Raw genomic sequence first — 25213 nt, forward strand, 5'->3', positions numbered from 1 at the left:
AGAATCACTGAAAATGTATGCACTACAGCTCAAATATGATCGCTATGTTAACTGCCTATAGTTGTGGGAGGGGTCATATGATGACTGCATGAGTTTTAATGCAGAATCCTACGTAATGCATTAGTGTGATATTTTATTTGATATACACCTCTGTGTCTTTGCTTGTAATCCTTACATTAACAAAAAATATTACAGTGTAAAGATGCAAGAACAATATAAATGAAGGAAGGCAGTGAATGGGATGTATAAGGAAGACAAGAGGGATTAAAAAACAGGAAAAAAAATATGGAGAGATCACTTTACCTGGCGTCTGCTTCACTGTAATACTCTCTGGCTACAATGTCTTCAAACAGCTCCCCGCCAGTGACTCTATGAGAAAGGGAAAGAGCCGAAAGCATGTTATGAAAGCCTTGTTTTTATGAACGGTCATTTGTCACACTGGGCACATAAAGGCTTTAAATGTGGCTTTTGTGTTTGGTAAGTGATGATGGGTGCAATTGGTTTGGACATACAGATGACATTTTTATATGCTAGCATGAGTGAGTGCTATTGTCTGGGAGAGAGTTAGAGGGGAGAGAGAGAGAGAGAGAGAGAGAGAGAGAGAGAGAGAGAGACTGTAAGCAGGGATGGATGGGGGAATCCTCTAGAAGAGACATCCCGGGGCTTCGGGGGGGAAGCCCCTACTGCAGGATTCTCTACAGCCGGGCAGCCCGGCTCTGTTGCCATGGAAACTAGTTTCTGAGAAAAGGGGAGAGCGAGGGATGCTGAGAAAGGTGGGGGGAGGCGGTGGAGGATGGACGAGGAGGGAAAGAGTGCAGAACAAATGGGTGGGAGCCATCAGACATGCGGAGAACGTAGATAGCAGAGAAAAGGACATATGGCGCAGGCAAATTTTTAATTATGTGCTGCATTTAGAACATGCACTTACAAGTCAAACAGGAGGTAGTGGAAGCCTTCCTCTGATATACTGTCATGGAGTCGAACTGGAGGGAAGAGAAGGAAAGAAACAAATGCGTTATGCCTACGGTCATCCTCCGAGGCTGACAGGCCTGTGCTGTAAATGCTCTTTTTTCCATTTGCATAAATAGAAAAGTGGAGCTTAAGCACACAGTGTGCTAGGCAGGGAATAGCCTACTTTCTGTTCTCTCGTGGTCGGAGCCCAGCCAAGCTCTCTCCTGCTGAAACTGCAGATGCTCCTGCCTTGGTCTCAACTGTGTGCCATTTTTGACTGCACTGTCATAAAGCTATATTGCAGTAAAGGATTTAAAAAGCTCACTTAAGGCGCTTAGGAAAGTTTGTATTTTAATAGGCTTGCCATTAGTGTCAATTGGAAATCTGTGCACTCACCAATGTTAGGGTGCTTGAGAAGACGACAAATGCGGGCTTCGCGTTCAAGCTTCTGGTGATCTGTTAGGACAGAAAGAAGACAATAAAAACACCATTAATGTTTAAAGTGTTGCATTTACTTGTGATCATACCAATTCCTATGTATGCATTTTAAATCATGCAGTTGTTAGAATGAATCATTAACGATTGTGTTTTCTGACAGATCCTTAGGGTTTCACTCCTGATTTTTAAGAATAATTCACACCAATATAGATGTGAACATTAAAAAAAGAACACCACGAAACGCTGCATTATTTAACAGCTGAGAGGTAAACAAAGTCATTTGTAGTGGTCAGAGGTGGTGTGATGTTATTCACAGTGAATTTCTTATTAACTTGCTTGTCTTAACAACAGTGATGATAGTAACCAGGGTTTGTTAAATACGGCCATTTTATTTGCAATCCATAATTACCAAGATCTTCTGAGGTTGCCCAGCAAGTTGATAGGATTGCCTCCTTGTGTTTTATGATGTAGGAAACCCTGGCTGTCTGAATCTGCCATGTGTTGCAACACAGTTTCAAACAGAAAATACTGAGCCCTGGGGTTGACTACTTATTTCTCCCTTGACAAGTTTACTTTGTAAAGCAATTTGAATCGCCCTTGTATGAAAGGTGCTCTATAAATAAACTTGCCATACCATGTTTTGCCTTGTAGCATATATATATATATATATATATATATATATATAAATATAAAACACACAGACATGTTAACAAGCTAAAAAAAAACAAACAGAAAAAAGTTATTTTCACTGGAGGGGGTCTTTAAAATGCCTGCATCTACCCCTTTACCATGAATGTTTTTTTTATGTAAAAACCATACAAAAAAATGCTTCAAACAACATATTAAAATAAAAACGTTATATGAGACAATGCTGAGAGTCATTAAAAGCTTTGGAAGTCTGGTTTCTATCATCATTGCTGTGTATTTTGTAGAATGACACATTTCAAATCAAATCACTCAGCAAGACTGTTTACTTAACCATTTAACCATTTAATCATGCCAAAATCAATGTAATACTCAGTCAAAAACGATGACAAACGATTCAACACAATAACAATGAATCATGTTCCACCCTTCAATCAATAGCCTACAATCAATACCCTCATTAAATGGTAAATGGCAGTGTTAGTTTATGTTTATTTTCAGACTCATACGTATTGTTCAGTTCAGCACTCAGCACACACACTGAATTACCGCAAACTCTGGGGTGGGCTGCATATCGTTGTGGTGGGAACAAAAGCTTCTATCTCAAAAAAAGTTTTCCATTTCTAATGGAAGTTAATGGAACAGGAGTTCAATTTTGATTGGTTCATTTGTTGTGAAATCTCAACACAATGCTTTGAAAATGAAAAATTGAGGTACAAGATTTATGGTCTACAGTGCAGAGATATTAGAGTTTTATGTCTCAGTGCACTATAAAATGCCGGCAAGAAGAACAGTGAGGTTGCTGTGGTGTAACGGCTGAACGAGAGAAGCACTGACAGAGTGTGGGAGGAAATCACTGAATGCTCCCTAGCATGCATAAAGATGAGGTTTACTCAACTGGTTCTATTGTTTGAACTTACAATACATTCGATTACACTAGTGAGCATGATTTGACGATGCTGAATTATGATGCAAACAGATACCTTCAAAGCACTCTGCAGCAAGAGTCATCAGAATATAGCTGCTTCAGAATGCTAATGTATAAAAAGATTTGTTACGTTTTTTAAATGCAAACAACCAAATTATAGACAGTCCTCATCATTAGGGACTTGAACTTGAAGGTTCAACCTTTGTGTACACACAAGTACAATGGGAGTCTCTCAAGCAGCTGCACATGAGGCTAACGTCATCATGCCCAATGCTGAGTGTTGGCTAGAGGGGTGTAAAGCCCTCAGCACTGAGCTGTGGGGTGGTGTGAATTTGCTTGGGGCTGAGTGCAATCAAATATTCACAGAAAAGTTTCAATATCTAGTCTAAAGCCGTTACAGAGGAGTAGAAGGGGTAGAAGGATAAAATGGGGGCAAACATCAATGACATGCTTGGTCAAAATACCCCAAGGATCAAACAACACAGAAGGCTTTGTCCCTGATGCTTCTATTTGCTTATATACTTTTACAAATATAAACCAAACCCAGCTCAATTTCTCTGTCAGGTCGTCTTTTGTGATTAAAGCAAACTCAAAAAATTACAGGTTGTATTTTTTCTGTCAACTCTGTGGAGCCAGATGAGGTGGTTCGGGCACCTGATAAGGATGATTTAAGATTATATCCCCCAGCTGGCCTGGGAGCACCTGGGTGTCCCCCAGGAAAAGCTGGTAAAAGTTGTGGGGGACAGAAACAGTTCCCTGGGTTTCTTTGCCCTGAGCCACCATGACCTTAAACTGGATTAAGCAGAAAAGATAAATATGACGTTGACAATGATGACCATCATCATCATGAAACCTCTATACTTCTGTTCATTATTAGGCCTCTCATACTTGGAGGTCATGATGGGCAATTTTTGAGCACTTCCAAAATAGAGAGTAGTCATTCATAATTTATAATTTGTGCCCTGTAGAAGCCCCTTAGGGTTCTTTTTTTAAAATCTGCCTGTGCTGGGGTGACATGTTTCCCCCTGTTCAGCTGTGTGGCCAGTGACACACACAGTTCCAGCTGTGTGCTACAGGGTCCATTCAACCTGATTACTGACCAGCTTGGCCAAGCCAAAACCAGGCTTTTATGGGCATAAGGGAGGCTGCAGTACTGGTGTCAGGTCAGTGAAAAAGAAAAAACTTTTAACAGAGGCCTAATTAATGGTAAACCCTGAAGAAGACAAAGAAGGAGAATCACCTTTATTGACCCCCTTAGAGAAATGACTTCTCTGCATTTAACCCAACTGTTAACACAAAAACACACACTTGTGAGCAACTCTTCACACACACTAGTGGCAGTGAACACACACACACAAACACAACAGGGGCAGGGGAGCAGTTTGGGAGTTAGGTGTCTTTCTCAAGGGCACTTCAGCTGTGGATTTATTTTTCCTGCCGGTCCTGGGCATTGAACTAGTGACCAACTGACCTCTAACTTTAAGGTCATGGCTGCCCCCTGAATGTATTCATACAACATTGTCTTGAACTGGAGTGGTGATTTAGCTAAATAACAAAGAGTAACAATGAGCTGCTGTAGGTGAGTCTCACCAATCGAAACCAAACACCCTCACACTAAAGTTGCAACCTTGTGTGTATTCTATAGTTGTGTCATGTCCAATGTAGGAAGTACAGTATATGTGTATGCACCACTTCTAAATGATAAAGATCAATTGGTTTTATAGTAGACTTCCTTTATGCAGCATCGTTCCTATAGGAAGCAGTGGTCTACAGTAAGGCTGTAGGATATGTCACTTGTAAATCACTATATAGTAATACTACACTATATAGTGCAACATGCAAATGAGCCTTTTTTGCTATCCTGACCAACATCAGATTATCCAGATAAGTGCAAGTGTTTATAGTTTATTGTGTATCATATGGGCGGCACGGTGGCGCAGCAGGTAGTGTCGCAGTCACACAGCTCCAGGGGCCTGGAGGTTGTGGGCTCGATTCCCGCTCCGGGTGACCCTCTGTGAGGAGTTGGTGTGTTCTCCCCGTGTCCGCGTGGGTTTCCTCCGGGTGCTCCGGTTTCCTCCCACAGTCCAAAAACACACGTTGCAGGTGGATTGGCGACTCAAAAGTGTCCGTAGGTGTGAGTGAATGTGTGTGTGTCTGTGTTGCCCTGTGAAGGACTGGCGTCCCCTCCAGGGTGTATTCCCGCCTTGCGCCCAATGATTCCAGGTAGGCTCTGGACCCCCCGCGACCCTAAAATTGGATAAGCGGTTACAGATAATGGATGGATGGATGGATGTGTATCATATTCGAGTTGCATATCAAAGATTTTTTTATGTATTACTTTTTTTATTATACATATATAATACCATGCATATTTAAAGGATTAATGAATCTGTTTGTAATGTATTGCAAGGTACAAACCAGTGTAATGGCAATATTGTATTTTGCCTTTATTGTGTAAGAAGAAACTAGAATGCGATCTAGAGGCTGCGCTTCTGTACCTCAGATCTAGGTTAAGGAATATAGAGCTTCAGTGAAGCTGACGGTTCAGCCAGTGGCTAAGAATTTTTAGAGCGCCGTCCCTAGTGCTCTAAATGTAAGTGACCCAATATCTTCCTTTGGTGCTTTAGAACTGGGAATCATGGGAGAATTTAATCTAAACTGGCTCGGCCCAGAAGATGGTCTGTTCAGAGAATTTTCTACAAATTTAAAGGCTTAAATAATTAACACCAAAAAAAAATAATACTCTCCAATTTAATCTCTTCTGACATTTTGCTCACAAACAGACCCCAAAAACCTGAGGCTAATGGTGCCTCTGTCACTTCTGAACATCATCACTTAAGGCCCCAGTGCATTTGGAAACCACATTCTAAACAAACGCTGAACAGTTCTATATGACACAGGCATTTCTTTACTCTGAACACTTTGGAGTGTAAAAAGCTATAATGGAATCACTTCTGTTGTTGTTGTTTATATATATATTATGCAATCCCTCACTCTGCTGTTTCTTAAGACCCTTTCATGAACCTTATTTCCGTAAAAACAGCTTTGGCCTACTTCCCATTTGCCTCTTAAAGTCAGCGTGTTCATTGTGAGAATTTAAGATAAGTCATTCTGCTTCTTATCATTTGCCACAAATCCATTTGTATGCAGTTGGTGACTATGATTTGACTATACTATGAGTGTACACTACCGTGTCAAAGTCTTAGGCATCAACGGTTAGTGTTACTATTTAAAATAATGTATCTTTTCAATAAGCTTGGTGCTTGTATAAAGAAAACTAAAACTAAAAGTTATTACATCAAATACAAATAAATTACAATTAATGTTTTATCCTGAAAAAGTAGTAGATGTGTTGTGAGCTTATGTTTGTTTCCAAATATTCTCCTTGACCATATGGATTTGTTAAATCAACAGCACACTTGATAATAATGAAGTATTTATAAACCTAGGTAAAATTAGGTATTGGATGATAACCCGAAATAATAATGGAATGCCATGGGGTGAGATTTGGGAAGGCATAAAGAAACACTATGTAAAGTTGACTGGATGACATCCATATTTTCTAACTTTTAACTACCAACATCATTGGACAGCTCAAAATGATGGGAGGAGTAGACTAACCGTTAGTTCTGTTGTATCAGCTAACAAATGCCTGTGTTCACTGTCATCACCCTCAGTAACAGGGGAGAGCATGCCCAATTCAATATATAGGACTCATAGCAGCGGGTGGCTGTGGCATCAGCTGAGATTGAACATTAAACTCACAATAACAGGGACAAGGACAGTTTGATTCTTCCCCTTTTTTTGGCCATATTGCTCTGATAGGATGCACTTAGAGGCCCACTGGAGATCAGTCACAGTAATTTGCATTGTAAGATTTCCTATAAATACTTCAGTAGATGACTGGGTTGATGACAAGCTATCATCATCTCTTCTTAAAACTTAGAGAACAAATGAAGTCAAATGACAACAACAGTGATACATTTTGTGAATTCTGCAGACATTTTTTCACTTACATTGACTAGACCCAGTACCAATCTCGCCGTGTTTGTTATGTCTTCTGTAAACATTTTATACTCGTGTATATCATATTGGTCTTATCAAAACCTTATACTTCCAGACAATAAAAAAAGTATAAATTGGTAATGAATAAAGCTTCTTCTCTTCACACTGTGGTGGCCATTTCAGTACAATCTGGCCAATCAAAATTACCCAAATTAATCGTAATAAAATTTAAGTTATACTGAAATTACATCAACATATACTTAAGTTTAGAGAGTTATTTTCTTCTCCATTTAAGTTTAGAGCATTTGTCACAACAAATTCATCACCTAGCTAAAATATTAATATGACCTCAATGTTCTTCATTTATTGTTCATTTTGCAGGTATCACTTGGGTGGTTGGTCCGTTCAAAGGTTGTTAAGTGGGGTCTATTGTACCAGGGCAACTTACACTGACACTCCACTACATCAGTGTCAATGCAGTCCTGAAAATCATCCAGCACCCAAATGATTCCTGCTCTGTAAGGGATCTGACCATTAAGGAACAGTGTGAAAGGGGAATAACAAAGTATGTAGTGCAAGATATGGACTATAGGTTGTTATTGATGAAAGAACTCTTTTATTGACAGTGGAGCTGAACAAATAGACAATGTGTGCACAAACGAGGAGGGCGTTTTAGTGTTAAAACATGTTTAATGTTTTACATTTCATAGTAATGTAGTAGTGCACACTCCAACTGTGCAATTGACTGTCCATCCCCAGCAGCACAGAGACTGCACTACATTTAGCTCAGCTATTGTCCGTACTAATCTATCCTTGTTAGAGAAATTGCTGCCATACAATGCAGCCTCGCTGACATTTACAAATGGATTGTATTTTACTTGCTCCCTTGATGATCTCATATCGAACTCTATTCGCATCTACTCATGCCAAAAGGCACATTACTTTAAACATCATTTAGTGTTAAATGAATTTCGAATGTCTCTAAAACAACAAGATACACTCTGGTTCTGACTGAATACTGCAGTTTTATTTTTGTTCAGTCAGAAAAAAGGCAAAAACCATACATACACACACACACACACACACACCAAACACCACTTACTGCCTCTTCCCTTCGGGGAAGCTTTTAATACAAACAGATTTAGAATTTGATGCCTGCAACACACTCAAATAAAGTTGTGATGGAGACAAAGTAAGAATGAAATGTTTAAAGAATATTTACACTCTTCTGAAACCTTCCACAATAACCATGTGAAATGGTAACAGATAAAGGTATTACGCTTGTGTAAAAAAAAGAGCACCTACCAAAAGCTTGGTCTCTGAAAGCAAAGACAACCTTGTGTCAAACATTGTGAGAGAATTGTCAAAAAGTAAATAGACTGCAAAATATTTAAGTCTTTACTGTTCTACTGTAACAAAGTCAGGAAATCAGGAAATGAGCATGACCTTCTAGCCCTCAGATGGCACTGCATAAGAAACCTTCATGCTACTGATAGCCATGTGGGCCTGGAAAAACTGGTGCCACTTAACACAACCCGCCACCGAAGCTCATCTGAGTTGGTCCGAAAGACAGTGAAAAAGTGTGCTATGGTAACATGAGTTCACCTTTCAGCTTGTTTTTAGGTAAAATGGACATCCAGTTCTCTGTGTCAAGTCCAGCCAAGGCTTAGTCTATGCCACTGAAATTAGAGATGCACTGAGAAATGTTTTATAATCACATCTTGGCAGCCTAAATCTACATTGAAATGAATCATGAAGTTCCAATAGATTCTCACCCTCAAACAGATACATGCATATATATATATACACAGAGAATAAATACTACAAACACAGAGACACACGCACACACACAGGTTGTTGAGGCCTGGGCTTGGATCCTGTACGCCCAACTGTGGGGGCCTGCTGTCTGCCGCTCATGACTCATGAGGAAAGGAGGACAGCTGGGGGAAGAGCAATGCCTCGGCTTCTGAAACACTATTACTGACTGGCAGTGAGAGATTTTACCAACAGAACATCGGTCTTTAAATCCTCTCAACTCTTGAGAGGGCTCAAATTCTACCCCTTTTAGTTCTACAACATTGGTAGCATCACCCCGTTGACATTGTCGGGGAACTGTTTCAGCTTTAATGAGTGAAAATTTTCAGTTCTATGGTTTCACTTCAGCATGAGAAGTCTAGGAATTGACGGCACAGCAGAAACTGGTCCAGTTGTTTAAAACTGAAGTCTGGTTAAGCATAATAACAGTGTATCTCACTGGAAAATCAGATTAAATATATACCAATTTGGCCAGCCTTGCAGCCATCTATACTGTTTGGAAGAGAGTTCTGATGATGCTGGTTCCAGCAGCTCACAGTTAACTTAATGCCACAGAGCTCATCAGAAACTTAGTAGCATGAGGGGCATATGTAAGAACGCTGACATCATCACACAACCGCGGAATGCAATTTGGGAACCTTAGGCAGCAGAAACAGTCTCAGTCACGCCGGTAAAACCTTAGCATTGTCCGCTCTGTCTCAGCTCATACAAACAACACAGACAAATGTGCTTCAAACATGTAGTTACAGTCCATGTTACCAAGGCATAACATGGAAAACCTGATGTAATGTACATAAACAGCTGCAGGGTAGGACTAATTATTTCTATGCAGGAGACTAGGGTTCAAATCCCCACACTGGTAGCCACCCAATGCTGCACCTATAGAGTTCTTGGGAAAGACTCCCAACAACAGATTAAAGTCTTTGACATAATTAAAATAGTCACTATGGATAAGATCAGCTGGCAAATATCATAAATATAAGCAGAAATGTAAACAGTGTTAAAAACGCACTAATCGCTAAAACTAAGCTGGGAAATACCAATTTTGCATTCTTTGTGGGTATGCTGTCTTAACCACAAAAACAATTACCATACACAATCACAATCACAAGTATAGAGTGCCAGTGCCTCTTAAGTGTTAAAAACTGTGTGTGAAGCATTGGCATCAGTTCAGCATATTCTGCACAATATTGTATTGCTAAAAAAATCAAGATTATTAATGATATCTCTTTAAAATATCATCCTCGGATTGTATGTTGCACTTTGTAATCTTTCAAAAACTTTCAACTGGGACAAAATGTATTCTAGGGCAGTGAAATTTTTTTATTAATGCCTTCAATTAACCATTATTTTAATAAACAGAATGAATAAAAAGCATTATATGTAGTGCTGGGCAATATGAGCGCAAATCAATATCACGATTAATTATACATTTTACCACTATTACGATTAATGAACAATTACTTTGCTTTTGTATTTTGACACTCATTGTTCAGTGACTACAGTATGCTCCGGTATTAAAGCTGGGATATTTTTCCTAATGTTGCTGGGAGCTTGTTCCTCTCGTTTTTTGAGCACTGTTCATATTTGCTGTGTGACTGTGCTTTGGTCGCTGAAATGTTTTGCAGTGTTTGCATTTGACTTCTTTTTGTTCAGTGTCATCTAAATTAAAGTCAAAACACAACACGTCAAAGCCACGGGCGCTGTGTTTTCCTTTGGTACAAGCTGCTCGAGACGCTCGGTCTGCCTCAGCTTTTAGGTTCGCCACATGTTGCTTCCATGTGGCAGATAGGGGCAGAATGTGACTACAAAGTGTTAGTGTGGTTTTAAAGGGACAGTACATGAACACACATTGGGGACAACAGAATAAAAACAAAACACAGTTAAAAAAATAATATATTCGTTATAGACAAGATTATGTCGAATAGAAGTTCTGAATATTGCCTAGCCCTAATTATAAGTAAATATTATATTTTGTTACTAAGCTTTACACATACTGTGATTTTTGCCTTTGAAGCTTCAGTTTACGTCTGGTTATGTCACACCATGTCCACACATTGTTTAAGACATTGTTACCTTTATATATAGGTTTTCATATTGGACTTCTCGACCAATCAGAACAGAGGCCATTTACATATCCGTCTTCAAGACTCAGGCAAAAATCCAGTTGAATTTCAATGAATGAAGAGTGGTAAGAAAATGGTCATGAAAGAAATGAGTAAAGATGAGTGTTTTCGGTGCATAAACCTACACAGTCCTTATAAGCTGACGTTAGGGGAAAAAAAAAGAAAGTAAATATGTAGACCATGGGCCCTTCATGACTTGATCGGAATTAATAATGTTGAATAATAGCAGGGAAGACAAAATGGCAGCAATTTATGTTGCGTGCAGACAGAATTTAATTTCACAAGGAAGCCCTCAGATTATGATAAACACAGCTCACATGGGCATCCAGCGATCTGAAGCTAACTTGAAGCAATCAAGCATAGCTGGCACTCGTTACCCAACCACAACCCCACCCCAGAACAGTGTTCCTCGGTAATAGCTCTGTCAGCAGTAATCATAGATTGAATGATTGTCTGTATTAATATTTATCTTGACAGGGAGTCAAGAACACGATGTATGTGATGCCACACATTAAATAGCAACCACTTGTGAAGCGGTTCCTAAATGTGAGTGAATAAGTGAGTGAGTGAGTGAGTGAGTGAGTTAAAAGCCAGTTTTATGAGTTGCTTCCCATCAAACAACCGAAGACAGCTGGTTTGGTGAGTCTCATAGCTTTACTGCTGCCAAACAGTGGGGTGCTTTTGGTGAAATCCAGGCCACTTATGTACTGCATTGCAGATGCACCTGATTAAGTGTGTGAATTGATTCCAAAATATTCCATCAGATTACAGGAGAGTCCCTCTTTTCTACACTGCTCATGTATACATTATAAGTGCACCCATTGCTCATTATGCCCAAAACACTGAAGGGGTATAAAACCCCTCAGCTTTGGGCTTCATTTTCTAGAGTAATGCCACTCCATCCAATTTTGGGTGAGTTTGAGAGGAGTTTGTCATTCAGAACGACTCATCCCACATCTGTACTTAATGTTTATGTGGCTGAATGCTATCAGTTATTCACCGAAACATTCTGCAATGTGAGGTAAAGCCTTCCCAAAAGATTAGAGTAAGTGGGGGCGGATCAATTCTCCATTAATAACCCTTGGTTTTAGCAGATACACTGGCAAGTGTTAGCCTTTAGTCTCCCTTTAACTCCTTCAGTGCTGAAAAATTGGCCCAGACTGTGTGCCTAACTAAATATGGTGACCCCATCCAGGGTTAAACAAGGATAATGCATACACTCACGCTTCCAATTATAAACACTCATGCATTTATGGGATGAGTCAAAGCATTCACAGCCTTTTAAACTTGGATGTACCACATCGTTGTAGTAAATGACAGTGACAAAAGCACAGATGGCTAACAGTAGGACTCTGCCATAGGACAAGACTGCAGCACTCTGACCATGTTACAGCCTGTGGGTATTTGTGTGTTTATGTGTGTGTGTGTTTGTGACTACTGCATATTTTTATGTTAAAATATGCCCCTAAGAACTCTGTGTGTGTGTGTGTGTGTGTGTATGTATTATTCAGTAACCTACGTGTTAAGACAATGTCAAAAATGTCAGTTGTGTTTAGAGGAACAAATCATTTCTTTTTTTTGTTGTTGTTTAGAGCTATGTTTAGAATATATAGGCTAAATATATGGCCATTTGTGTATAACTGCTTATTCATATGAAATTAAAGGTATCAATAGGTAATTTGTCTTCTTTTTTACCTACCCACTTCTGCTTTTTTCAGAATGCTCTCATCTAGATATTACAACATTGATTTGATGACATTCAGGCATGAGAACATGAGCGATGTTGTATAATTAGTTTGGGACCTCCATCAATCCAGAGAACACACTTCCACTTCTCCACAGCCCAATGCTGGAGCTTTAATGACTTTCACAAGAAGATGCACAAGAAAGATGACTTTCTTGTGCTTTTCATTTTTATAGAGATCATTTTGGACACGTTAAATAGTGGACAACTGAAACTCTGTGTTCACAATATGTGCAGCTTAATATAGCTGAAATCACCCATCTAAAAGGGGTGTCTCTGAACTGAACATACATGTATGATTTCACATTCAGACGCACTACAAAAACAAGTGAGTGAGTGTATGTGTGACACAGTGTGTGTGTGTGTGTGCCCTCTGAGTCTAGTGCTCCAGGCATGTAAGGTTCACAGACACGCTGCCCACATTGTGCCAAATGCTCAAGCTGCCTCAGCAGCCAACGGACCATCCCGCAACACCCTCGCTCATAAACAAGCACCAACACAAACAGAGACCCTTGCGACCAACAGGACCTTCACAAAGACCCTCTCAACCAGCACACACACAGCACCATGTGATCAGATACTCAGTCATGTGATGTTTTCTGCCTTTCCTGACATTTGACTTCTCTGCAAATGTAGTTCCTTCGTTGCCACTTCATTGCTGGTGAATGCAGTTAAACAGGGTTTAGAGCACTTTTCATGAAGAAGGTGATTCACATATGAGCTATGTCTTGAATGGACATGTGAAGTAGCGACACAGGGTTTGATACTTTGTATCCCAAGTGGCCACCTGTTTTAAAGTTTCTTGGCATTGCATTTCCTTTTAACAAATTTATACATCAACTGAATTTTCAGACATTCACAAACACCCACCATTCTTAAAATAAAGTGGTGCTCATAGCCAAAAGCACATGGTGCAACTCTGTCTGGTTTTGAGTAATAAAGCACCCATTGCTGATACAGGCGTTCAATTGTTCATACAAAGTTTATATAATCTCCATAAAAAAAGCACAGCGGTAAACGAATGGATAGATTTAGTTCATGATATATATTTATGGAGAGAATTACATTTACACTGAGAACACAAATTGATGTCTTTAATGACCATTGGTTACCTTGGTGAATATATGTGTCTGTAATAAGACTCGATTTTGTATGACAGAAGATGTATTCTATCTTGACTCATCATTCTTTCTCTCTCTGTGCAAGATCTGGGAAGAACGCAGACCTCTGTCCATGGACTCCCCCTGTTTTATTATCTTTTTGATCTTTTTGTGGCTTTATTCATTTGCTTCACTTGTCTATGTGTTTTGTCTTGAGTTTGTGAATTGTGCATTTCTTTGTACAAGTTTTTTATACCGTACAAAATCTAGACCAAAAAAAATCACCACTAGAATAAGACGCTTGGAAGCAGCTACACATTGACAAGTTTAAAGTCACCACACTCAGTGCCCGGAGTCAACTATAGCAGTTTTCCATTGCACTGTATCTTAACTACTCAACTCTAATCATATCTAACCCCCACCAAAACCGTGACTTTGCAAAACACTGTCACCTCAAGGTCAGGCTTTGTAATCCACAACAAAGGTAGTGGTAACATTAAGTGTTGTTTACTCATTGTGTATTCATGCTTTGTTGTTGTTGTTTGGAACTGAACACAGTTCCGCGCATTAGTTCAGATAGATTAGTATAGGTTGTCTGTTCCTTGTTGCACCATCCTCTTGCTGGATTCTTTCGTCAGCCACCAATCAGTGGAAAATTTGTAGCTCTTCATAAGTCAATGGTGTAATTTTATAAACTGAAACTGTGAGTCAGATAAAAAACAAATGAGATCGCTACTGTAGTGAATTTACAGATGGCTAGTTTTTGCTGAATGTTTGTATTTCGTAGTGTAGAGTGACAAATCTCTCTGGCCAGCCAGGGCTTCTCAGTCTGGTTTTAGTGCCTACTTGGCTTGCTTTGAGCCACAAACAAGCAGATACTAAAAAATACCTGGTTCCTGAAAGCTGAACAGGGCAGAGTACAGTAATGTAGGTACCATGAAGCAAAGTACCAGTAGAGGAGTTATTATTTAACATTTAATACCTTTGGGAGGAACTGGAGTATCTTGAATCTGTTACTGCAGCAATATGCTTAATATTATTCTTGATTCCACAAGAAATGTTGGATAATTATGGGTCTTTATATTAAACCCAATAAACGTTGATATCAAGGCATTGGTTCAAATAATAATATCATTATCCAACATATCACAGGGCCTCCACACACCAACTAGCTTTGCTGCCACTGTGTTTCATCTGCCCAGAAACATTGATTAGACGCAGAACATTATAAAAGCTGGCTTTGGGGTCTTGCAGACCAAGTGTTCTCTAAGTGTATGACCATGCAGAGAGCCTACACCCCATTTCCAAACACAATTTACCCACCTCTTGCTGAGAGCTTTTTGGTGTTGATTATTTTGGCAGCATATTCTTGGCCTGTGCACAGCTTGACACAACGTCGCACGACGGAAAAAGCTCCCCTGAAGGAAAGAAAACAAGAAAAAAGCCAAGATGAATAATATTTTACAGAAGAAAATCTGCATTCTGCACACAAAACATGAATTAACACTCCACAGCTGCACAGTTTTCATCAAATGTTATCACTGTTTGTTTCTGAGTGACTGAAAGAGAAAATATGGAGTTGCATTGCTGGTTTCATATGATCCCTTTGGTATTTATCAATTTTTCAAAGAATTCTGTATACTAATATATTAGTAATTAGTAAAAGTATTGGTAATATATTAGTAAAATTGTAAATAATAATTAGTAAATATAAAAAGCACTAAATAACCAAGCTGGGAAGAATATGCATGAAATTATATTAAAAAACCCAAGGCTTTTCGCTCTTTATGATGCTGAGAAGCAATACTACAGAACATGTTAGATAGGGTGACCAGACGTCCTCTTTTACCTGGACATGTCCTCTTTTATAGACTTAAAACATGTCTGGGCGGAATTTCACAAACGTCCGGGATTTTGTTTTTCTAGAGCTTACATAGAACTTCGAGAAACGTTTCATTCACAAACTAGTCCCGCCCTCCCCTACTCCGATTGGTTCGCTTGAGTGAGAAAGGGACGTGGTGAAGTAGCCTAAAATCTTCTGATTGGACGGTCTGACTGTAGAGCTACCGTTATTAGATCTGGTCACCCTAATGTTATAGAAAATACAAAAAGCAGCTGTTGATGCATTCAAAATGTTTCTTTAGTACTGCCTGTCCAATGGCAGTGGTCTGGTAACAGCCAGGGAATAAATATCTAAAATAGAATAAATAAACCTAAAAAAAACTCCAAAAAAACACAAAAAAACAACATATGCTGTCTTTCAAGAGTCTGCTGCCTCAGACCTCTTTTCTTCTGATATTTTCGGCACAGCTTGCATAACAAAAACCTGTGGGGACATCAACACTAATGCCTGATGTCATGCTTTCTGGCTAATTTTAGTGTACCTTTCTGCTGTTATACAATACACTCTGCAAGTCTTGAGCAGTATGGCTGCTGACACAGGGAACTGTACTGTTCCTATAACATTAAAGACCTCAGTCAAAACACACAGGCGCCATAGGAAGTGAATGAAGAGACCACATATCTACCTGGATGAAATTATTTAGGGGCAGAAAAGCCATTGTCCTTTTAACTCCAAACCTTAGACACACTTTATAAATATTAAATTCAGCTAATTTAAGGTGCACCCACTGCAGAAACAGATGTTCTGCTGTAGGGTAGTGCTGCATGAGTATTCTTACGCAAGAACCCCCATTGTTATATCGTGGCTCCCCTGCCCAAGCTGGGAATCAACCCTTGTCTACGGTACTGTTACTCACATAGCTCTGCCACTAAGCTGAAGTGGAAAAAATTGGACAGACATGACCTGAGTGATCAACCTACTTTTAATGAAAAGTAATGAAAGTTTTCTTATGAAAACTGAAGGTTATACCATGATAATTATACCATTAAAACAACTCACAAATTCTCAATAATGGATGAAAATAGTATGCCACATTATTTATCCTATGAGAAAAACTATCCATAATCCAGCTTGGGTCAAGAAGGGCACACTTAAGCTTCTGTAAAAAGAGGGACACTAGTGGATAGAGGCTTTCCTCGACCAGAGCTGAAGCAGTTTAAATCTTCTCTGCTGCCCATGATATGTGAAGGCAAAAGTGGCTTTTATTAGCAGCTAAGCCAAACTGACCTCTCTCTGAGGAGACATTGAGCTGATTTGGTGGAGTCTAGCTGTCAGCCTAGACTAACCCTAGCGGCAGTGTGAAGAATATCAGCTCGTACAGGAGCTAAAACATGACCATCTGCACACTTTTTGCACACATTCTCACTCTGAGTGGAGCATGCACACCCTTGAAACTGAGCTATCTACTTCAGGAAGCTTTCCACCCTCGTAAAGGGCAGCAGCCGTCCACTGCTTGATGGTAACTGGGACACACGCTTCTGCCCACATGACATGAAATGGAGCAGCTACTGCTTTCCATGCATGATATTGACATACTGCTGGTTTACAGTAGGTTTGGCTCCTCCTAACACATACATCCATGCACATTTACACAAGCTATTTTGACCAACAAAAAAACATTAACCACCAGCAAGTTCAGCATTAATGAAACTCTCCACATACACTTCAAGTTAAAAAAGAAAGGCTTACAATCACAGGCCAAGTTTTGGGCACCACATCAACTGTTTTGTAGATTTAAGTGAGAATATGTTTTAAAAATTCAACATAAAATTAGGCCATTTCAAATATCATGCCATATTTTTTTTTGTTAAGTTCATAAAATGACCTGAAAATGCTGTAAAACGTGTCTAATTTTGTCTGTTACCTGACATTTATTTTCATTTAACACATTAACAAGAAATTTGACCAGTGGGGTCCAAAATTAATTTAGTATGAAAATCCAATTTCTCCATCAGAGAATCCAACCATATAAACTAGCTAAGCTACACAAATCATGATCAGGGATTCAATTTCTAAATATTTTTGATAGTCCAATTCCAGGTATTTGAGAATAGAATTGACCTTAAAGCTTTGGACTCGATTCCACAAAATAGACTTTCGAGTTTGCCTACCACACGCACACAGTGAGTGTGATATTCTGCTGTCACTGTCTACACAGGCTGTTGGAAAACGCAAGGTTTCACATCAGTGCAGTAGCTGTAAAGCTCACCATAAAGCTACTCAACTGTTAGCTAACAATTGTGTTTTGCTAGGCAACTTATATTGCTTCTGTTGTTGATTATACTACAGACATTTTAAGAGCATAGACTAGTGGAAGTTGGTCTCAGTAGTACTGCTAGTATGCATCCAATATAACACAGGACACTCAGGTAGGCCTATCACAGTAGAAAATTTGGGGTTGATATTCATTCATTCATTATCTGTAAGTGCTTATCCAGTTCAGGGTCATGGTGGGTCCAGAGCCTACCTGGAATCATTGGGCGCAAAGCGGGAAAACACCCTGGAGGGGCAACATACACACATTCACTCACACCGTGCCGCCCTGGGGTTGATATATTGTCCCATTTATTATTGAGGTAAACTATATTATTGTCATTTCAAACGTTTTTATGCCACTTATATAACGATAATATAACAGCATAATAATACTATTACAACCTTTAAAAAGCAATGAACATTTATCAAATACACATTTATTCAGAATATTCATACATTGGAATTTGAAATTCATTCATTCATTCACTCACTCATTGTCTGTACGTGCTTATCCAGTCCAGGGTTGCGGGAATTTGATTATAAAACACTGTCTTTAGACAAATCAACATAATGGTCCCAGTATAGAGAAACCAGAGAATGTTACAGAAAAGAACAAAAAGACTGGCTACAATATTGGTGATGTTCAGTGTTAAATAAATAATGTAAGATTACGAAATGGGCAGTGAGTTGGTCAATAAGTTGAAAATATAATTAATGTGACAGGCCTAAGCACAGGTACAATTCAGCTAGACCCAAGTAGTCAGCTAAGCCAGTTTGGCTAACACTATCTCCCCATGCCTTAGTAAGATCAAATAATTAAACTGTCCCGGAAGGACAGCTGAGAAAACAGCACATGAAATTAATATGACAAGATTCCACATAAATGTCAAGAACCGATATAAATCATATTTATGCTGCAAGATCTTCTCTACAGGGGTGTGTGATTAAATCAACATGTTTTTAAACATGGAAGACCTAGCCTATTCTTTCTCTTTTGCCTGATTAATTTTGTAATTTATTGACACAAACACTGACTTAGAATTCGGCTGTTACACATAGAGGCCATAGCATAAATACACATAACTCATGTTACATAGTAAATATTTGCATCCTCATTTCAATGTAGCCTACAATTTCTGTTTGATTTCATGTTTTATTACATAGGCAAACTTTTTAAAATGCCAGTTAATCAGCAAACAGTTTGATTTATAGTTTGTTACTTGGGCAAATATGAAATGCTGAAAATGTAAAGATTTTATATTTACAAATATTCATACATTAAGAATATCTCATAGAAAATGACTAATTTTGGGTGTAATTAATCTGAAGTAAAAATTCATTTAAGAAATAAATTTAATTGATTCCCTTCATTTCGAATCCATAATGGCTCCAAGAACATCTGCATTAAAACAGCTTAAAACTGAACATATATCACTAAAGAAAGCCCTCTAGCTAAATGCATTTACATTGCACCAAAAAGAAAAGCCTGCTTTGCCAATTTCTGGCCAAAGCTAATGTGTGCAGTTATTACAGACAATCGAATATATTATGAAAATTACAACTGACGTGTTTCCTTAGAAATGAATGAAAAGCAAAACTAAAATAGCCTTGCACTGCTGTCATGTAAATGCATGGGAAAGTAATAGTAAGTACTGCTTACACTATTTAGAATGGAAGTATGCAGTTTTAGACACAGCCATATGCTAACCCTCCAATGGATCCTTAATCCCTATTTAATTCACTGTACAGATCATGAAAGTTACTAGTGCACTAAGTAACTAAGTGTGTCAGGCAGGTAATGGGAGGAAGGAAGCTTTATATCACACGTATAATGCAGAATCCTTTATTTCACAACCTAGAGTGTACTACAGGGAACAGGAAACCATTTGATTTTTCGGGCATACAGTAAATTAACTTTTTAAGTTGTAGTCTACATATAAGTCACACCTAATGTATCGCTTTTCCAAGTAAAGCTCTTCGACCAATCATATTCCGAGGCTCCATAATTATGAATGCAAATTTGGACGCAGTGCAGCCAATCAGATTTGACTTTATCTCAGCATCAAGCCACAGCCCACAGCGCGTCCGTTGGAGGTACTTCAACATTTTAAAAAAGGCGAGAAACGACATCGACCAGTTAGATAAAAAACAAAGTATGTTTTGTGTTTGTGGTGGCGCTGAGACATTTAATAATTCAAGAGGGAAAACAAACGAAACGGAGAAACGTAATACTGTCAGAGAAGGAGGTGTGGAGGGGGAGAGTAAAATAATTTCCTAACGTCAGGCAGCAGGCATGCTTCTCTCCACACTCAGATTATAGACAGCAAACAGCCGCCCCGCTTTCTGACAGGCTGCAAATGTCACTGTCTCTGGCGAGATATGTTACCACCGCGGCGGCTGAAGTGAGTGAGGACAGCCCTTAAAGAGTTACTCGAAATAAACACAGCGTGCTGAAGACAAATGACAGCGTTAGGATGCTGTAATGACAAACCAAAAGCAAGTTTTTCCTCTATTATTTGGAGAGTATTGAGATTACTACTAACTGCCACCGTTTTGCTAGCTACTGTCAAGAACACACCAACTCAACTAGCTACTACAATTAAAGCTGGATATATCACAGAGATTATATTAAAATGCCTCGTTTTCTTACTTTCCGAGCTCTTCGTAAAGCTGGTATTCGTCGGTGAAGCGTGTACAGGTTGTCGTTGCCATGTCTCCCCTCCTTTCTGCTTGCTTCGTGGATATAATAATATCCGAGCTCAGGTCCCTCCACGCTATTAACGTGTCCTTAAATCACTGCCCTCAGCCACAACACAGTCTGCCGACTCGGAGTACAGGTACACAGAAGGGTGAGGGATGAGTTCCGCTGAAGAGAGAACGAGCTGGACTGCTTTCCTGAGCCCTCAGTAGACTACACTCCTCCGGACTGCAGTACAGTTGTTTTTCCGCTGTAAAGTGTGAGGCTCTGACAGGACGAGGATGACGGCCTCGGCCGCCAGGGGGCGCACTAACGCTGCCGCGCGGCAGCATCTTCTCCCCTGACAGGTGCCTGTTCCTATTTTAGATCTCCACTCCCATCATTTAGGTTATCAAGTAGTTCTGTTAGACTTTAATAACACACATTGGGGAGCACATTCAACTAGGAATATTAATCTTCAACAGAATGGGATGCTCTGGAGGTTGCCACTAATTAGGCAAAAACCATAACCAATGACAAGTGCAGGCAAGAGGGCTATAAAGCCCCCTCAGCACTCTTATATGGAGCAGTAAAACCGCATTTTCTAGAGTAGAAAGAGCTCCTTATCTTATACATTAAGGATGAGTTGAAGTAGCATATAAAAAAGTTAACAATTCTAAAGAGAAAATTCTATTAATAAAGTTTATTAATATTAGTACACTAGTGTATTGACTCAAGAAGAAAATATGTTCATATCTCTTATGTATTTTATTGTATCAGGCACAAGTTACAATCAAAAATTAGATGAAAACAAAAATAGAAGTTATTTTTCTGACTACCCATCAAAAAAAAATAAAACACAAAGTCCAAATATGGCTCAGGAACATGGCGATGTGCTGAATATAAGATATAAGTGGATACCTGTAAAACCCAGTAGTCTTAATTTGGCTAACAAACATCTCATTCGGTTTCTTTTATTAACACACAATTTAATAACTAATTCCACCAAAGCACTTAGTGGAAAAAGTTGTAATTGATAGTCCTAGAAACAAAGCTTTTACAAAGGGGAGAACACAGAGGCCAGATTTTGTAAGTAGGAAGCTGGACCATAAATCAGTTGATAAACAAGGGCTCATTCAACCACTGGCAAAATCACTGAAGAAAACAGCACAAGAGTCATCAGACCTAAACATATCCCCATGCCAGCCTAACCTAAACATTTGAGCAAATCACAGTCAATAAAAAGGCATAACAACTTCCGCAGTGCCTTTGTAATGTCCGTCACACTGCATTAAACCAGTCTGTGCTGAGTTGTCAGTGCTTTCATTGGTGTATGATACAGATTTGAAATTAGGGCTGTCCACCCAGCATCTGCCAAATTCGCTAAAGCTCAGAACTGTACAGCACTTGGTGGTATATCAAACATGGATGGATCAAACTGTTGTCCTTTGAACGGTGATCCTTCGGCATCCCAGCCCTTCTTCAGCATCTCATGGACTTTCTAAAATACCAAAGAAAAATAAGTTATTGTCCATTTTTTAATGATATAAAGCAGGCAATATCTGATCTCTGCATTTTTCAACCTTATTTCCATAAACATGTCAATATTGCAGACATACCAAATCTAATATTCTAATTAAGTTCCTTTAATAGGACTCTGTGGAAAAATATCTCATTTAGTAAACAAAGAGCAACGCTTTAACGCTACTTTTCCTCTACTTTTTTAATCACAGAAATGTCCACCTGTTAGGTAGGTCCCCTTATTACACAAATGCTACCAGTCTAAGAATGTGAAGGCTTATAAATGCTCCAATGGAGACTACTGAATTACCACATGCTCAACATACTTATAAGAGAAAGTCAAATATCAGCTCTTGGATGGTAATGTTTATTAGAGTATGCATTCCACTGTGCCAAACCAAATAAAACACTCTCAGCAAAGACATGTCTGCACTCTGTTTACCAGCTCATGACTCTGGGGCTTTCCTTGCAGTTTCTGATGGTAGTCAAAGGTAAGCCGATCCAACACAGCATGCTCCTCTTCATCCACAGTAGCCATAGAGCGCTCACGGTTGATCTTGTTCACATCAATCTCCTCCTCTCCTTTCAGCACAGCACTCCACCACACTTCCCCGATTTTATTTAGAGACAACTAAGGGAAAAAGGATGGCTAATCATGATGGCAAGCTTATGGTTTTGCTACATTGCATGGAATAGAATTTAGTCGTCTGCCTATCAGTATCATCAGCTGGTAATGGTGAAAGTTTCCTGGTGTTTACAATAACAGATGAGGATATTTTTTAAAGAAAAACCCTACCAATACACAGTGGCCTGGCTCCAGACTCCATAAGGAATTCTCTGTGTTGATTTTGTGTGTGAATTCGCCTTCCATCAAAACTCTTTCTGATGCTCCCTCCTTCACTGCCACACGTAATTTACTAGGCTGGAGATTAACCGAAACCTGCAAACAGAAAGGGAATATAAATTATTTTCACTTGATTTGACAAACTAAATGGGCTCAAACTAACATGGAGCCAATATTCATGCTGTAACAGTTTTCCGCACAGATGGACATTAACATATGACCTTATGTGTGAATAATTGGGCCTGTCCACAGTTCTGTGATCCTCTGCTAGATGACGATTCATGCAAAGCCAGATCTGGATGATAAGTGTTTTACCTGTAATGCAATGGATATCTGTGGCTGTTAGGTACCTGTCTGCCCTTGACAATGCTGGGTGGGACGAAAACTCGAACTTCCACATCTGTGTAGTCCTGTGACCAGCTGTAGTTTTCCCTGACTGCACCGTTATAGCTGTCTGAGTTGGTTTGAAAATTCTCCGGTTCACTACAAAACATATAACAGATTGGATTAATGTATGGCAGGATGACACATAATAATACTTTATACATTAAATAATAATTAATATATTACTGTTAATATATTATTTATGCATTGTTAATGTTCTTTACTAGCTGCAGAAAAATATCTAAAATTTCTATGAAAGCCTCTTTTAAAACTGTCACCTAATTCAAAACAAAAACATAACGCTTACACTGCAACTGCACTCAAGTCTGAGCTAGTTGCTGCTGCTGCTGCTGCTGCTGGCTGTTCACTTTCTACAGGCTGGACACGGTTTTCTTGCTGGGTCTCTGTGTCTGTGGCTAGTTCTGTGGATGAAACTGCAGCTGGTGTGGTCTCCTGCTGTGCCTCTGCAGACATTGGTTCTTGCTGTGACTCAACATCAAGCTCCTGTACTGCAGGAGGCACAGCTTTAGCATCCTCAGCCAACTGCATTACCCTCTCTCTGTCATGAGCTGCCAAATTCTCAAACAGCTTAAAAGTCTGGAGGAAGGGAAAAAAAAAAGGATCTTTCAATCCAAAACATTGTGGATAATGTATTAAGCTGGAAAACTAATGCGGTGAATGTGAAGCACTGAATAGCTGTTCATGTGGCACATAATGGTAATTGCACCAATTATTTAAAATTGTTTACATAATTTTAATATTAGATAAACATTTATAAGAGCAGCTTCCCAACTCTTCACAACTGTGGTAATATAAACAAGACAAAAACATTTAAAGCTTTTAAAAAAAAATGAGGCTACAGCTAAAATCACACCAATTCATTAACAGAAATCATTAAAAGATGCATGTTTTGTGATAGATTTTAACCTACAATGTACTTTTCAAAGACATTATCTGCCATGAGCAACATAAATATATATATATATAGCATAGCTCTGGTGAGTGAGACATTGTGACACCTGGGGGTTGTTCCACAAAGCAGGATAATAGTTAGATAACTTAAACCCAACATTGAGGACTATCCAAAGAAATGTCACTCGTTTTGAGGGTTAATCTATGATCGGGGTTTGAGCATTTCAGTGTAAACACAAGGTTTCACCATGTTGCTGACTGGCTTGTGTCACCCTGGAATTGGATGACAGGGGATTAGCCGACGAGGCAGAACAGTTAGTGAGCAGATACTACCTTCAGCACCATTTTTTCTGCTACTCCCGGGGGAAACCCCATGCGGTCATTGGGGCTGGCCAGCAGCCGGTAGAAATCTGTTTTCCTGTACAGAAACCCGAAAAATATCTGCAGGAAATTCTGTATATTTCCAACGTGCTGCAAAATACCAAGTAGCGCATTATCGTACAACTCCGTCATCTCCATTGGCGAAGACATGTTCAGGGACTCGGAAAACAACACCACTACAAAGACAATTAGAGTTAAATACGTTAAACTGCACTGTTTAAAAGCAAATAAACAACGACCCGCACAAGATCACTCACACTCAGAAAAAATACTACACCATCAGCACACATTCCATTCATCAAAATAAAAGTCCCATGACCGAAAAAACATTTTCAAGTTTATGTAGGTCTATTCAAGCCATGGAGCCTCACAAATGTTTTGTTTTTAAATATTTAATTTTAATTAAGTTTGTTCTTGAAATTATTAATAATTCTAAGTTTACATTAATGATGTAATGGGCATTAATTTCGGAGAACGAAAAATAGTAAATAGGTGTGATATAGTACCGCGAATAAATACAATTTATTTATGCATTTCAACGTGTATTATATATAGCTTTATATATTTCCACATTTATTCTATC

At 39.1% G+C, this 25213-nt stretch overlaps 2 protein-coding genes across 12 annotated transcripts in view; both read right to left on the reverse strand.

Moving 5' to 3' along the window:
• The window catches only part of LOC136674536 (calcium/calmodulin-dependent protein kinase type II subunit beta), an 80439-nt gene extending 59520 nt beyond the window's left edge, over positions 1-20919 (reverse strand). For 4 of the 11 annotated variants that reach the window (XM_066650565.1, XM_066650564.1, XM_066650558.1 and 1 more), the window contains exons 1-5: positions 20562-20913; positions 15076-15170; positions 1348-1407; positions 929-983; positions 304-369 (exon numbers count right to left, since the gene is read on the reverse strand). In XM_066650565.1, coding sequence (XP_066506662.1) covers positions 304-369; positions 929-983; positions 1348-1407; positions 15076-15170; positions 20562-20623 — 338 coding nt within the window. In that variant the 5' untranslated portion in view covers positions 20624-20913. Of the gene's footprint in view, positions 1-303; positions 370-928; positions 984-1347; positions 1408-15075; positions 15171-20561 lie in introns of all 11 variants that reach the window. The other 7 variants (XM_066650559.1, XM_066650556.1, XM_066650560.1 and 4 more) reach the window with 4 other exon arrangements.
• Positions 20920-21332: 413 nt separating this feature from the next.
• On the reverse strand, positions 21333-24918 carry nudcd3 (NudC domain containing 3). The gene is made up of 6 exons (XM_066651278.1): positions 24583-24918; positions 23645-23934; positions 23304-23436; positions 22906-23049; positions 22552-22740; positions 21333-22089 (listed from the first exon to the last, which is right to left on the reverse strand). Exons 1-6 carry the CDS (start codon positions 24778-24780, stop codon positions 21979-21981), a joined length of 1065 nt encoding a protein of 354 aa, XP_066507375.1. The 5' UTR covers positions 24781-24918; the 3' UTR covers positions 21333-21978.
• Between the last annotated feature and the right edge of the window lie 295 nt (positions 24919-25213).

This window comes from Hoplias malabaricus, chromosome 18 (assembly GCF_029633855.1).
Source record: "Hoplias malabaricus isolate fHopMal1 chromosome 18, fHopMal1.hap1, whole genome shotgun sequence".
Taxonomy (NCBI): domain Eukaryota; kingdom Metazoa; phylum Chordata; class Actinopteri; order Characiformes; family Erythrinidae; genus Hoplias; species Hoplias malabaricus.

What these genes read in the sequence shown, in the direction of transcription:
- nudcd3 (XM_066651278.1), bottom strand. Translation starts at nt 24,780, where the DNA reads ATGTCTTCGCCAATGGAGATGACGGAGTTGTACGATAATGCGCTACTT. An exon ending in CAGAAAAAATGGTGCTGAAG is followed by an intron (nt 23,935 to 24,582) that starts GTAGTATCTGCT and finishes CCCTTCCTCCAG; the next exon opens with ACTTTTAAGCTGTTTGAGAA. An exon ending in GCATTGTCAAGGGCAGACAG is followed by an intron (nt 23,050 to 23,303) that starts GTACCTAACAGC and finishes TTCTGTTTGCAG; the next exon opens with GTTTCGGTTAATCTCCAGCC.